Source organism: Austrofundulus limnaeus, unplaced genomic scaffold (genome assembly GCF_001266775.1).
Source record: "Austrofundulus limnaeus strain Quisiro unplaced genomic scaffold, Austrofundulus_limnaeus-1.0 Scaffold575, whole genome shotgun sequence".
In the NCBI taxonomy this organism is placed as follows: Eukaryota; Metazoa; Chordata; class Actinopteri; order Cyprinodontiformes; family Rivulidae; genus Austrofundulus; species Austrofundulus limnaeus.
The window spans coordinates 226,419-241,932 of record NW_013952977.1 but is presented as its reverse complement, the minus strand read 5'-3'; the positions used below and the strand labels follow the sequence as shown (position 1 = coordinate 241,932).

General features: G+C 39.7%; 1 protein-coding gene across 2 annotated transcripts in view; it reads left to right on the top strand.

Moving 5' to 3' along the window:
• Nucleotides 1-15,514, top strand: part of man1a2 (mannosidase, alpha, class 1A, member 2) — a gene marked incomplete at its 3' end in the record, with an annotated part of 171,924 nt that overhangs the window by 2,710 nt on the left and 153,700 nt on the right. For both annotated transcript variants that reach the window (XM_014026637.1, XM_014026638.1), the window contains 1 exon segment: nt 599-1,083. In XM_014026637.1, the coding sequence (XP_013882091.1) occupies nt 770-1,083 (314 nt within the window).

The following is a 15,514-nucleotide window of genomic DNA, read 5'->3' as shown; positions in this document are numbered from 1 at the left end:
GGGGAGGACCAGGGAGGATGATTCAACCACTCAACCACTTGATGTCCCTGAAAACAACAAATCCTACACACTGTGCCTTTTTAAATGAAAATTGTTTATTTAATCCTCTTAACTTGAACATTTAACTCTCAGGCATTTTATTCTTTTCAACTCAAATCAAATATAAAGAATAATACATTGCCTTGAAAGTGAATAAGTAATTAAAGAAATAAACCAGGTAATGGCAGGTACAGGAAGCGGCAGCATCCAAAATACATTGTATTGTCCAAAGTACCTCAGAAACTTAAACCAAACGAAGCAAATTCTGTGAGATTCTGCATTTTATACTGGATTCCATTTTRTTTTGTCAATTCCACAATTCAGTTTGCATTTTTTTTTTGCGAAAATCTATTTTATTTAATTATTTTACACACCTGAGAGATTTTTCCACGTACCCCCTGTAATATGCTTGCATACCACTAGGGATACGCGTACCCCTGTTTGGGAATCACTGATCTAGACAAAACACTGTTCAGATAATAGAAAATTTCTGACAGTTAGGTTTCATTGACTTGCTAGTAACACAACCTCTTTGTTTGTCATGTGACCTTTTTTCCAGATTCGTCATGACCTTTTTATGGCTGACTGGTCACTTCTACGCTGAGGTTCATTGGTCCTGTTTTGTTTCCGGACTTACCAAAGCAGGGATGAGATAATAGTCTACAACCATACCTGTGGCACCTGTAGAACCCACCCCCCCCAAGTTTATTTTGGCTTCAGCTGTCAGACCATGACCACACCGGCTCTACTGCCCCTGTCGGGCCGCAGGATACCCACTTTGTCGCCGGGTGCCTCCTCTTTCCCACACCACAGAGCGACATTGAGGCTGTCGGAGAAGTTTATCCTCCTCCTTATTCTCAGTGCCTTCATCACGTTATGCTTTGGGGCCTTCTTTTTCCTCCCGGACAATTCCAAGCACAAGCGCTTTGACCTGGGATTGGAGGACGTACTCATCCCACACATTGACTCACCCAAAGAGGGGAAGCATGGTTCGGGACAGGTGATCATACATGGACAAGGAGGACATGATGAGAACAGACACAGGTAAGGACTCAAGAGGCCAAACACACTAATGTAGAAGTTTTCTTTTCATCTGACATTGTTGTATTTCCTGTTGGCCCTGGAGGCAGGCGTACAGGTGCGTTTAGTAACCTGTCTGACAGCCTGTAGGCATGGTAGTGTAAAGACAGGCATACGCAATTGAACATTTAGATATACGTCAGTGCATATGTTACTTCCTCCCTCGTGTCGCTCATTCCTCAGAGCATCTGCCTTCTGCTCTGAATGCTTCCACCTTTTCTTTCTCCTCTGGTTTTAATTGTTTAATCACCCTTACAACAAAAATTTTATCACCTTGTTCCCATTCTGCCGTACTGTCCCTTGGAGCAGATCTTGTTTAAATGGATGAGTTGGAATCACTCTGGCTGCTTAGAAAATAAAATTACTAAGTGTTTGAACAGGCTTGGACATCATGTCAGGAGCTAATGTGTTATATGTAAATGCATACATCACCAGACTGGAAACAGCAGGGGTCAAAGGTTACTCTGAGACAATGCCACATGGCAGTGAACTGTCAAAAATATCTTTGTGGATTTATTGATTTTATTTCTCAAAAACAGTGGTTTTTGGTTCAGAAAATAATCAGCAAAGACACAAAAACTGCAGCTTTTTGTAGAAATTGTGTGTTTTTGGACTACATTGTCAGTGTTCGGCTGAGCAACTATTAATCATTCCTCAAACTGTACCAGAGTATTAATTTACAAAGAAGTGTAATTATAACTATGCCAATGGCCTTGTAGCTACCTGTCCTGATTGGACAGTATCAAGCATGAACCACCAATGCTGAACTCAGACCTCCACAATGTTCAGATATTGATTCAGAAATAAAAAATAACTACAAACTGTCTGAGCAAAGAGGAGTAGAAAAAAGACCAGTGTGTTAGTGTTACACTTCACAGTGTTGCTGATTAAATAAAAAAAATAATCCTCAGGTCTATGTAGTTGTGCTCTAATGGATCCTAAATATCTTCACCACAAGTTATGGTAAAAAAGTTGGTGTGAAATGTTAACAGCGTTAATATTTGATGCTTTTTTTCAACATGTCTTCACTTAAAATTAGCAGCCAAGCTGAAAGTGATTGATCCCTTTACCTTTCTAGTTTTCATCTCTTTGGTGCAGGTGATAGATTGCACAATTAATGCATTGCTAATACAGTATATTATTGCATAATATTTAAAAATGTTACTTGTAGTTTAGTTTGTCAGTTGCTGGTTTCTTGCTGATTCTCACTTTATCTTTGAGTCAGTTTGAGATGAAATACTTGAAATTCACGGGGATGTAAAAGTTTTGTCCAGCTTATGTTAAATGTATTTTTAGATATAGATGGGTGTTGATGACGTGAATTGTCAAATRTATATCAGGGCTTAAATTTTATTGTGGGAATGCAAATGATGTGCAGAAGTTGGCATCATTCCACAAATGTCAAACTTGTAMTGCAAAATCATTCAGTAATGTTCAGTTAATGTTGGTAGCTGTGCATAATGTATAAGAAAGTAAAAGGAAAAAAATATATATCATAGACATAGACAATTCATGCAATTGAGAACTTTTGACATGTCCTCTTCTGTTTGAGCTCCTGTGTCTCAGTAAATTACACAAAACTTTTGATTGACATGAACATAAACACTCTGACATACCAGAGTATCCAGAGCTGCAGAATTGTGGTAAATGAGCTAAACTTTATATTAACACTGTTTTTCTCACTGCCTGCGTCTATAGACAACCTGTGTCTGCCTTATAGTATATTTGGCTCAGTTAACCAACAAAAACAAACAAAAGTGAACTTTAATAAAATATATCTACATAGCTTTATCAAAATGCTCGACGTGGTTTAAAACAAAGGAAAAAAACAGGAAAAAAGTAGAACTAACGTAGAAAAACTCTGGATTAATACCAATCCCTCTGATACTAGCTGTTGACGTGTTACAGAATATTTTTTTTCTGTACCAAAGTATGGAAATAAGAGACAAATGAAAGCTCAACAGGACTCGCCTGTGTCGGGATGTATTTGCATCTTGTCATAGTTTGAGGGAGTGTTGGTAATGTTTGCACACAACTGATTTTATCTAAAATTGTGTTTATGAACAACTTCCACTCTTAGACCCGAGTTTAAAAAGTTTGTGTGCTGAGGGTGTTGCAAAGCAGAACTTTTTTTTCCTWATTCAGTTCTGACACAAGGAACTGATGGGTGGAGAACAACAAACAAAAACATTTTTCAAATTTTCAACAATATCAAAATAAAGTGGATGTTAAAATGTTATTTTTGAATTGAACTGAAATGAAACCAGTACTTCAAGTAATTTAGACATAATAAATTCTAAGTTGCCTAAAATGTTATAGTGTGACAAGGCTTTAAGGGGCTTAAGCTGCACATAGTTTTGTCGTAAAACAGTTTCAAATAACTAGAATATAATTGTGGTGAAGCCAAATAAATGTAACATCTGCCTGCCATACAATGAGCTTCTGCCTGCTGAACTTATCAGCTGCTGCTCTGCTGCGCGCTCATCTTCCCGACGTAATTTTTCTATGGGAGGGGGAAATTTTGAGGATTTATTCTCTCTATATGTGTTTTAAAACACCATATTTCTTCATTTATTTTCAGAATATTTTGAACTCCTCCTGCTCAGTTGTCTCTGCACTCACAGCCATGTTGACACAGGTGCGATGACGTAACTGACGACAGGACAGTAGAGTGTAAACTTCTACYATAGGCCAACTTAATACCATGTCTACCGCATRTACCATGCTGCCCTACTTCTTGTCCATTCTGGACCTGCGACAGGTCATCAGGACTAAACTGATTCAGTCTGCAACTCCTGCAGAGGCTTCATGTTCCCACAACCACCAGGATTTGTTTTTTACTCTACAAAGAGCCTCATTTATTTAGTTATGATCCTCCTTAGTKATGATTGTCATAAACAAAAGAAGAGAAACGACTAAATGTCTTACATGCTGAGTTGTCTAGAATGTAGGGGAATGTTGGGTCCATATTGAGTGCAATACTAGCGGACTGGAAAATGGCACTTTAAATAAACATCGAGTATAAAACAAGGTTGATGCTTTTGCATAAGAGCTGCTGAGAGCAGGCTCATGTTACAGTTTGAAACGAGCTGTTCTACACAGAGTTAGGGGGTTCTAGATGATTGAAGATAATTCTGGACACAGCATCATTACAGCAGTGTATTAGTATGAGAGCACAGCTAGTAAATGACACAGTACAGTGAACACAGCAGACCTGAATCGCACAATAAGCAGCACTAAAACAGTGATTTTCTGTGCTGTACTTAGCAGGACATGGCCCCTCTATTGATCACATTAGTTCTGTAGATCCGTGCAAAAAGACCAGAAATGATCAGCTATGTCAGGGCTTTAACACTGTATAGTGGGGCTTAAAATGTAGATGTTCTCTACAAATATTTGCTTTAATGACACTAATATTTGTGGCAAATKTTGTGAACTGTCAAGAAGACACTTAACCTTCCTGTATTTTTCTATTTCTGATTATATCACCATAGTTTTATCGTGCAGCAAGCAAACATCTCGAGTTTAAGTTATTTTCCTTTTCTCATGAGAAAAGAAACATATGTCAKGTCACAGGGTGGACACTCTTCTCTCTTGAACTGTGAAATTTGCAACATTGTTTGTTCTTTTTTTTGTTTTAGCTGCCAGCTAGAGTCTTATCAGAGCGTACTTCCTCAAAATGATTTGTGCTGCCTGAGTGGCTGGCAGAAATCTGTTTCCAGCTGCAGACAGAATTTGGCAAAAGGGGAAATGGGGTATTTTCCTCTTCCTGGTGGAGTTGTAGATTTTCCAAAAGAGGAGTATCACAACTGTAGTTTCTGGCTCACAGCCAGATTATTAATTTCATATAAATCTCAAGATTACTGCACGTTGTAAATTGTCAGATAAAATCTTGAAATATTAGAGGAAAGTTTTATAATCATCATGATGGTATAAAAGTTTTAAACAAGGAGTTAAGCCTATTTGGAAGGTAGCTTGTCTTTAATTCCTTATTCATTCCAACCCTTTTTTATTTCTATTTTGGTTTGTCATGGAAAAATCAAAACAAGAGATTCAATATAAAAATAGATTTTTCAAAATGAGGTCAAAAGCATTTTGTATGCAGAACTAGTTTTTAAGTCTGGGGTCRAAAAATTGAGCATAACCAATTCATTAATTAACACAAACTCTGTTTGTCTGTCTCTAAGACAGATTGAAAGCATTTACCCTAATCACTTTGCAACATTTTATTGATTACATCTTTTCATTTATGATATTACAGTAAATGTGCAGCAATTATAGGGAAATGTTTCATGTTATCCAGTAGACAACATGATCAACATGTTCATCTGGACAACAGACTGGACTGGAGACTCAACCGTGAAGCAGTCTACAAGAAATAGGGGTGTCCCGATACAACTTTTTAATGTCCGATACGATACCAATATTGGAACTTTGAGAATTGGCCGATACCGATATTGACCTGATACCATATCAATAGGAATCACACACTTTTACCTATTTTGTAGTGGGAAATCTTAGAAAAGTCTTGATCAAGTCAAACAGTGAAAAAGAGTAGGTATGAGAAAAATTGACCCATTTATTTAACCAATGGATCACATACATTGTAAACTGAAGAACATTCTGYAATTTAATAAACTAAATAAAATAAATGAGAAGACCCTGAAAAATAAAACATAAAAACAAAATGTACATTTAAAGTGTAAAATAACAATTCAAAATCACTACAGTTATTTTTTTAACTATCTGTCAGCCTGGTGCTGCTTTATGGTGGGAAAAACTGAAGGTGGGGACAAAACAAAACCCCACATTATTGTCCAATGTCCAACTGTTCAAAGTTAAGAGTCCACAGCTCCAATTTTACTGACTGTGTCCARAACAACATGATCATTGCACTTAATCTTCACTAAAACAAGTGTGTAAACAGATTAAACACCACTCTAATAACAAGAGCAAAAAAATAAATAGAATTAGTCAGTTAAATAAATTGATAGCTACCTTTTGTTACTGCTGCATTTCCACATTCTACAGTCCGAACATCATGTGCAGATTAGCCTCTCGCTATCCACACTCATGCACGGAGCAAAGTTTTTATCACTACTTTCGCCATGTCACTGTATCACRCTGCAAGCTCCTATTCTAAAACAAAAGCTGCGCTCTCCTTTCTTCTGTCAGTCAATCCCAGAGCTAATCCACGGGCAGCAATCTGCTGATGTCAAAACCGTAAGCRTGCTGTACTGCCCGCTTAGAACAACCAGAGAGGAGGTTCTGAAACAGCGCGGCTGTGTGTGGTTTGAACCACGGAGAGACACTGGACCGAGCCGAATCGCATAGCTGCTGCCAGGGTRGAGAGCAGAGCCTGGTTGTCTCCGGTTTAAAATGTACAYGGTTCTGTGCCCCCACAGAAAACTTGTGCATGACAACTTTGCACTTAGCTTCAACTCTGTTTTTRATGAAAATAGAAAGTACTGCCGRCATCACTCCTACTTCTTGTTACTTTGTTATTGCAGCATGTTGTTGTGATCACRTGGGCTCTGCATGCTGGATCCAAGCACTGCTGCATAGAAATGCTGGAGTGGACTGGTGGAACGCACTGCTTCTATCAGAGTGCTTAACTATCAGAGATCGTAGATGCGGGCCAATAAAATCTGATMATTGTTTTTTGGCTGATATTGGGCCAATATCAATATTGGATTGGGACAMCCCAAACAAGAAAGGACTGAGCAGACTGTACTTCTTGAAGAAGCTAAGATCCTTTAATGTCTGCAGCAAGATACTGATCTTCTATAAGTCYGTTGTTAAGAACGTCATCTGTTCTGCCRTCATCTGTTGGGGTAGCAGCATCAGAGCCAGGGACCTAATAACGCTAAACAACCTGATAAAGAAGGCTRATTCTGTYCTGGGGACGACTGTGGAACCTCTGGAAAGGATTTTAYATAWAATCAAGAACRTTGYKGACAACCCTAGCCTGGTAAAAACCAGACCCTTGTCCTTCACTTTGCTTCGTACGARGGTCTGGACTCTCCGCTATAGAGAAGTGATTCTTGCTGGAGGCGTGGCCTCTGTTGAAGTTTAAAGTGATTGTATCAGTTGGCCGCAACATWTTTTTTTTCTGTGAAGGAGGCTAAGCTAGGAAGCTAACCGGAAATCGCGTGCGCTGTAAACCCTACTGAGAGGAGAGAAGTACCGAGCCGAACGARACGACTGTAAATGAGAGCTGCTGCTTTGTCAGACAAATTTAATTTAATTTGGAAGCCTYWTCAACACAGACTGGCTTCATTCWCTTCCTCCACTGCCGTAGCTAAACTAACTAGCAGACACTGCACAGAAAATCGACGTTCTGTTCTCTGATTGGCCCGAATGAAAATTCTCCTGAAGAAATCCTTCTCTGTGGGAGAAATCCCAGATGGAGCAGTGAAGGGAAACTAGAATTGAGCGGAACTGTGTAGGAAGGCAAGGACCAGGCTAGGACAACACTGACCATCCTCTTCATCAGACTGTCATAGAAAAAACGGAGCATCTTCAGTCGGAGGCTGATTACATCTCAATGTTAAAGACTCCTCATGGTAATCATAATTTACTGTGGTAAATGATAAATTAATAATAATAATAATAATAATAATAATAATAATAATAATAATAATAATAATAATCTCAGACCCATAATGTAACGTTCAGGTTAAAAAATAAAGAAACTGCAGTTTTTAATCTGATTTTCAGGTAAAGCTCATTAAAGACTAGCTTTCACAATTTTACCTTGATAATAAACTGTTTTTAGATTGTTTTATTAATCCAATAAATTTAGTCAAATGAAATTCAAATGACTGGAAAATACATAATTTTGAGTAGATTTTTAAAAAATCTTCCTCAGACTCCACTAAGAAAGGTTCCCTCCACAGGTGTTTGTTAATATTAATGTCTCATTGATGTTGGCAGGTTTCATGTAAGCTTCTGACATTCTGTTTTAAATTCAATCTATAGTTGTTAACTGTTTTAGTTGGTCAAAACTGTTTCATTTTGTATGTGAATATACGTAAATAAGCAGTGAGATTTAGAAAATTGCATCGACAAATAGCTTCCCTTGGGTCTTAGCTCTGCTGGAGGCTAAGCACCCCTAAATGTCAGATCCTAGAATCGTTCCTGTGGTTCGAGCAGAAGAGGTGCTGCCACGCTCGGCTCCGTGGTCACAGCAGCATTGTTGCATAGGTGTGTGTGTGTGTGTGGGGGGGGGGCTCATTATGTTACCGCTATGCGGTATCTAGTTTTTTCTAAATAAATAATAACATCTGAAGATAAAGTAAATAATTTTCAATAAAAGGTAATAAACCTAACTGCATATTTTCTCAATGCAGTTGTCCAACATTTTCTCCACTGACCATGTGGTTATGATTTGATGTGGTTTCTTTGGTCCATTTTGTTTGTTAGACAGATGCTGACAAAATGCGTAAATGCAAACATTTGTGCCAACCATTTATTGCACTTTATGCAGTTTTTTTGCAATATGCCTATTAAAACGGCTGTTACCGTGATGACAATAAATTTGTTCAGTCATAGTATGCTTACAACTAATCATAAACAACAACAGAATTCTGTCTTGCCAAATTTGCACTGTTCTTTATTGTAATGTTTTAGCCAATTTTCAGTTCCTAAACATAATTGACCTAAATGTTGTCCAAAGGTGATGGGAAACAAAATTTACTTCGTTACCAACATCCAGCATCAGGATTTAGTGGTTTACATATTCATATTGGCTTACAGAAGATAAGAAGAGAGATGTTTATTAAATGATGCTACAAACAAATGTACAATGAGACAATTAATCACCCAGCAAAATTTGTTATCGTGACAGGCCTACCCCCTGCTAATGCCCCCCTCACACACATTACAATGCTTCTGATGCTCATTCCTTAACATTAGAGAGAATAAACCAACACACCTGCAGTGTACCACCAAACTGAACTGTGTTCTATGAAACTAGTTGATAGTCAAACTGTACTCCTGGTGAGATTAAAGAGCTGCTACAGTACACAGTATAATAATGCATGTGAACATCATACAGGTGTGATTGAGTACACATTATTGCACCACAGCAGAAACATTTACTTTGTTGTTTATGAAGTGTGAAGAGGCAGGTTTTGATCGGTGAATACAAAATACAAAAATATTACATGCCAGTACATCTTTGCCTAATTTTCTATATGTACAAAAATTGGGCTGGTCTTGGCCATTAAACTCCCGGGCTGAAAAGTTTCCCCACTCCGCCCCTGAAAATCGGTATCAGAAAATCTGTATCGGCAGGTCAGAGAGCTATTCAAAAACTGGAAGTATGTATCTGCCAAAAAAAAAAAAAAAAAAAAAAAAACCCCACACTCTGTACATCTCCAGCCCTCCACCTACTTCAGTGAGAATTGGGACAACCCTGCTCCATCATTGTGACAGTAAGGCAAAAGAAAGTGGTGAATCAACATTTTGCCTTTTAAACCAAYAATCTCAGGAGAAAAACAGGACATGAAATGTCGTTGGCCTAAACGTTGTCCAAAGGTGATGGGAAACAAAATTTACATCGTTACCAACATCCAGCATCAGGTTTTAGTGGTTTACATATATTGGCTTACTGAAGATAAGGAGAGAGATGTTTTATTAAATGATGCTACAAACGAATGTACTCCAACACATTAAGGTGTGACTTTTTTTTAGATTGTTTTTACTAGGATTCATGTTTGTATGCATGTTTCTTTGTTTGTGGTGACATGGCATCTTGCCTTTGCTGCTGTCATTACTCCCCGAAGCTTGTTTCATACGCCACCACACAGACAAATGCTGGTCCCATTGTTGTGGGAATGAATGATCTTTGCTAAGGGTCAAGATTTTATAAAGCCATGGAAGTTGGCATTCAAATGATAGGCAGGAATCTTGATCAAATAAGAAAGATATTTCTGACTGATGCAATAGTTAAAGCATTATGATACCTCCTGTTTCACTGAGATGTTTGAGAACTGGATGAGGGGAATAATTTAAATAGAAGACCTGCATGAAAAAAGGGGGACCACAGAGTGTGTTCCAACTATAGGGGGATCACACTTCTAAGCCTCCCTGGTAAGATCTATTAAGGGGTCCTGGAGAGGAGGGTCCATCGGATAGTCGAATCTCGGATTCAGGAAAAGCAGTATGGTTTTTGTCTTGGTCTTGGAACAGCGGACCAGCTCTCCACCCTCATCATTGTCCTGGAGGGTGCATGGGAGTTCACCCAACCAGTCTACATGTGTTTTGTGGGCTTGGGGAAGGCGTTTGACCGTGTCCCTCGAGGACTACTGTGGGGGGTACTCCGGGAGTATGGGGTACAAGGCCTGTTGATATGGACTGTTAGGTCCCTGTACGAATGGTGCCAGAGCTTGGACCGCATTGCCGGTAGTAAGTCGGACTTGTTTCCGGTGAGAGTTGGACTCGGCCAAGGTTACCCTTTGTCACCGATTCTGTTTATAACTTTTATGGACAGAATTTCTAGGCACAGCCAAGGTGTTGAGGGGATCCGTTTCAGTGACCTTAGGATTGCATCTCTATTTTTTGCAGATGATGTTGTCCTTTTGGCTTCATCAGATCGTGATCTCCAGCTCAGTGCCTCCAAATCCGAGACCATGGTCTTGAGCTGGAAAACGGTAGGCTGCCTTCCTCGGGTCGGGAGGAGGTCCTGCCCCAAGTGGAGGAGTTTAAGTGTCTTGCGGTCTTGTTCACGAATGAGGGAAGAATGGAGCGGGAGATCGACAGGTGGATTGATGCTGCGTCTGCAGTGATGCGGGCGCTGAACCGGTCTGTCATGGTGAAGCTCTCTGTTTACCGGTCGGTCCACGTTCCTACCCTCATCAATGGTCACGAGCTTTGGGTAGTGACCAAGAGAACGAGATCGCAGACACAAGTGGCTGAAATGCGTTTCCTCCGCAGTGTGTCTGGGCTCTCCMTTAGAGATACGGTGAGAAGCTCAGTCATCTGGGAGGGACTCAGAGTAGAGTTGTTGCTCCTCCACGTTGAGAGGAGCCAGTTGAGGTGGCTCGGGCATCTGGTTAGAATATCTCCTGGACACCTCCCTGGTGAGGTATTCTGGGCACGTCCCACTGGGAGGAGGCCCAGAGGAAGACCCAGGACACGCTGAAGGGACTATGTTTCTCGGCTGGCTCGGGAACACCTTTAGATTCCACCGAATGAGCTGGCCCAAGTGGCTGGGGAGAGGGAAGTCTGGGTCTCTCTGCTTAGGCTGCTGCCCCCGCGACCTGACCTCTGATAAGAGGAATAAAATAGACGGACGGACCTGCATGACGCACAGCATGGTCACCTGTGTGCACGTTTTGGCTTACTCCAATCTATGTCAAAGTAATTAAGTCCGGCAGTTCTTGATGTGCATTTATTGTGAGTTTGATTTTATGAGACACAAAGGAAATCCTAAGCTATGCTTGAGTAAATTTGTTAATGGATCAGGAAACGAAGGACTTACACGAGATAAAAAGAGCATGACTGGGGTGCAGGAGCGAGGTTCCAGAAGAATAATGTTTGCTCTGTGGGTTGAAATGGAGAGATTGTTTGCCGTTCTGAATTTTCTGCCATTTGTATGATGCTCTTTGTCTTTATTGTGGACAGTCTTTCTGCATACATACATACATGCAGAATAAACAACCATCAGACACAGTGTTGGCAAAGAAAAATCTACTGTCTGCTGACAAAAGGCAAAGGCAGAAAATAATGTCTCAGTATGTGTTTGCATGCTTGTCTCCAAACAATCTAATGAACCACTAAATAAATTTTAATGAAACTTATAGAAAATAATTATTAGATATACACTCACCGGCCACTTTATTAGGTACACCACGCTAGTAACGGGTTGGACCCCCTTTTGCCTTCAGAACTGCCTCAATTCTTCGTGGCATAGATTCAACAAGGTGCTGGAAGCATTCCTCAGAGATTTTGGTCCATATTGACATGATGGCATCACACAGTTGCCGCAGATTTGTCGGCTGCACATCCATGATGCGAATCTCCCGTTCCACCACATCCCAAAGATGCTCTATTGGATTGAGATCTGGTGACTGTGGAGGCCATTTGAGTACAGTGAACTCATTGTCATGTTCAAGAAACCAGTCTGAGATGATTCCAGCTTTATGACATGGCGCATTATCCTGCTGAAAGTAGCCATCAGATGTTGGGTACATTGTGGTCATAAAGGGATGGACATGGTCAGCAACAATACTCAGGTAGGCTGTGGCGTTGCAACGATGCTCAATTGGTACCAAGGGGCCCAAACAGCGCCAAGAAAAGATTTCCCACACCATGACACCACCACCACCAGCCTGAACCRTTGATACAAGGCAGGATGGATCCATGCTTTCATGTTGTTGACGCCAAATTCTGACCCTACCATCCGAATGTCGCAGCAGAAATCGAGACTCATCAGACCAGGCAACGTTTTTCCAATCTTCTCTTGTCCAATTTCGATGAGCTTGTGCAAATTGTAGCCTCAGTTTCCTGTTTTTAGCTGAAAGGAGTGGCACCCRGTGTGGTCTTCTGCTGCTGAAGCCCATCTGCCTCAAAGTTCGACATGTTGTGTGTTCAGAGATGCTCTTCTGCCTACCTTGGTTGTAACGGGTGGTTATTTGAGTCACTGTTGCCTTTCAATCAGCTCGAACCAGTCTGCCCATTCTCCTCTGACCTCTGGCATCAACAAGGCATTTCCGCCCACAGGACTGCCGCTCACTGGATGTTTTTTCTTTTTCGGACCATTCTCTGWAAACCCTAGAGATGGTTGTGCGTGAAAATCCCAGTAGATCAGCAGTTTCTGAAATACTCAGACCAGCCCTTCTGGCACCAACAACCATGCCACGTTCAAAGGCACTCAAATCACCTTTCTTCCCCATACTGATGCTCGGTTTGAACTGCAGGAGATTGTCTTGACCATGTCTACATGCCTAAATGCACTGAGTTGCCGCCATGTGATTGGCTGATTAGAAATTAAGTGTTAACGAGCAGTTGGACAGGTGTACCTAATAAAGTGGCCGGTGAGTGTACATCTACAGCTGTTTTAACTTTAGGAGCCAATCCCATTCAAGATGGCCATCACATTCAACTGACCTTTTTAAAACACAAAATAGCAATAATTCAAATAGTTTTACAGATGTGCTAGAATTTGGTGTTGGTACCTGACACCTATTCACAAGACAATACTGTTCAATGCTCAAGATGTTTGCTTAAAATTTTAGCATTAAATTATGGAGACAGCACTGTTTGTCTTTTAGCAAAATATCCTGTAATCCTGTAAGACGGTTAGCACATACTCTTAAGCATGAAATCATCTATTATCTCATGGAAATGTGCCTAAAATTGTTTTGACCAGAGCAACTATCATTTCATCATTTGTTTCAGCACAAGATGATCTTAGTGTGAAACTAGTAATAAAAGCAGAGGGTGATAAACATTCCATATAAAAATGCAAGGTCTTCACTCATTTTTAAAATTATTCTCCCCAACCTCTGACCCACAAAATACTGAGCACATGGATCACACCAGAACCATTTAAGCATCACATTTAAATGCATGTAGTTTAGTTACAACACACCAACTTGGTCTATGAGGAAGGCCTACAGACTAACTACAACCTTCTTGGGTAAAGATGCACATACAGGCACATAAATTGCAAGGTTTCATGCACACTAACCTCTTCAAATAGTTTTAAAAAATGAGATAAATATTCATACTCGCATCACAGATGTTGCTACAATTACACAGGAGCTCTGTTCTCATCTGTTAAGAACAATACACACATTACATCTGAAGCGTTCCCACAAATTCACCCATTCGCTTGCACAAGCACACTGTAACTGCCGTTTTGATGTAGGACAATATGTTTTCCATCAACTAAGGCAGACACACTGAATTGCCACATGAATATTCATGAGTCATTTCCAGAGCGATGTTGTGTATCTTGGAAGCAGTTTATTTTGGTCTCAGGTGGCCCCACATCCAATGTCATGCTAAAATTATAAAACGGATGCTCACTGCATTGGGTGTAATTAGCTTAAATGCTCCTTTTTTATGCCGTCATCAAAGTTTATTTTATAGCTGTCCTTTTTTTAGTCCTGTATAATTTCTATCTTGCTCAGACTCTGCTGTAAACTGGTGCCCGGCCTTGGTTTACCGGTCTGTTGCTCCGTGCAATACATAGCTTTCTTTGTTTCATAACGCTGATCATTTTTTCTTTGCAATTAAATTAGCTGCTCACTCCTCTCCCTCATTTTCTTTGCAATTAAAAAAGGTGTTTAAGTGAATTATATTTTCATTTCTACTCAGTGATTCATACTGAACATTGCCATACAGACATGGATATACACCAGTCCTCATTACTTTGGTTCCATTTTGATGCTGATATCTAAATTTAAAGACTGTCTGCTACTCAATACTTTTTCATCTAGAATTTAATTTAATTAAAATTTTATATTTTAGTTTCTGGAAATTATGTTATGTAAGGTTGCATAATTTATTTTATTTAATTTTTTTATTTACAACTTTATTTATTTATTTAAAACAAATCAGTTCTATGTATAAATATAAAAAAGAAAAAAACACAATGAAATGAAAGGAAGCAGATCTTATATCTGCCCCGTTTTTCCCTCAAATATAAACTCAAACAATACTAATCTTCACTTAACATAAAACAAAACAAAACAAGAAAAAGGTCAAATACTTCTAGAACACAAATTTACATGAATACATATCAAAGTTATAATAGTTTTGGATTTTTCATTATAGTTTAGTTTTATTTCATTGTGACTTTTTTTCTTTTAATTCAGTAAGTTTTAATTAATGTCCTGATGCATCTCAGTAATCCAGGTAGAAAAAATCAAGAAGAAAAAATAAGTAGTTCCTCTGGATGAGTTCTTCTTGAGTGAAACGTTTCGTCTCTCCTCCAAGTGACTTCTTCAGTCTGATGAGTTTCAGGTGAACTCAGCCTTATAAGCACTGCCTCCACCTGGACAAACAGGTTAGTCACATGCAAAAGAGGGCCATCGACTAACAATAGGCTTGATTAGTTCTATTGTTCATAGAGGGTCATGTGCCCCATCACCTGACATATTGGTTTGGATGCTTCGGCTGTGGTTATTTGGTGTCGTATGTGTATGCAGTGAATGCCAGCGGGGTTTAACATCCCCTTGTTTTTGTCTCTCTCCCTCTTTGTGTTGGTATCATTGGGGCCCTGATTCACACCTTTTGCTCACAGGTAATGGGGCACATGAACCTCTATGAACAATAGAGCTAATCAAGCCTATTGTTAGTCAATGGCCCTCTTTTGCAGGTGACTAAATAGAGCCAATCAAGCCTATTGTTAGTCGATGGCCCTCTTTTGCATGTGACTAAC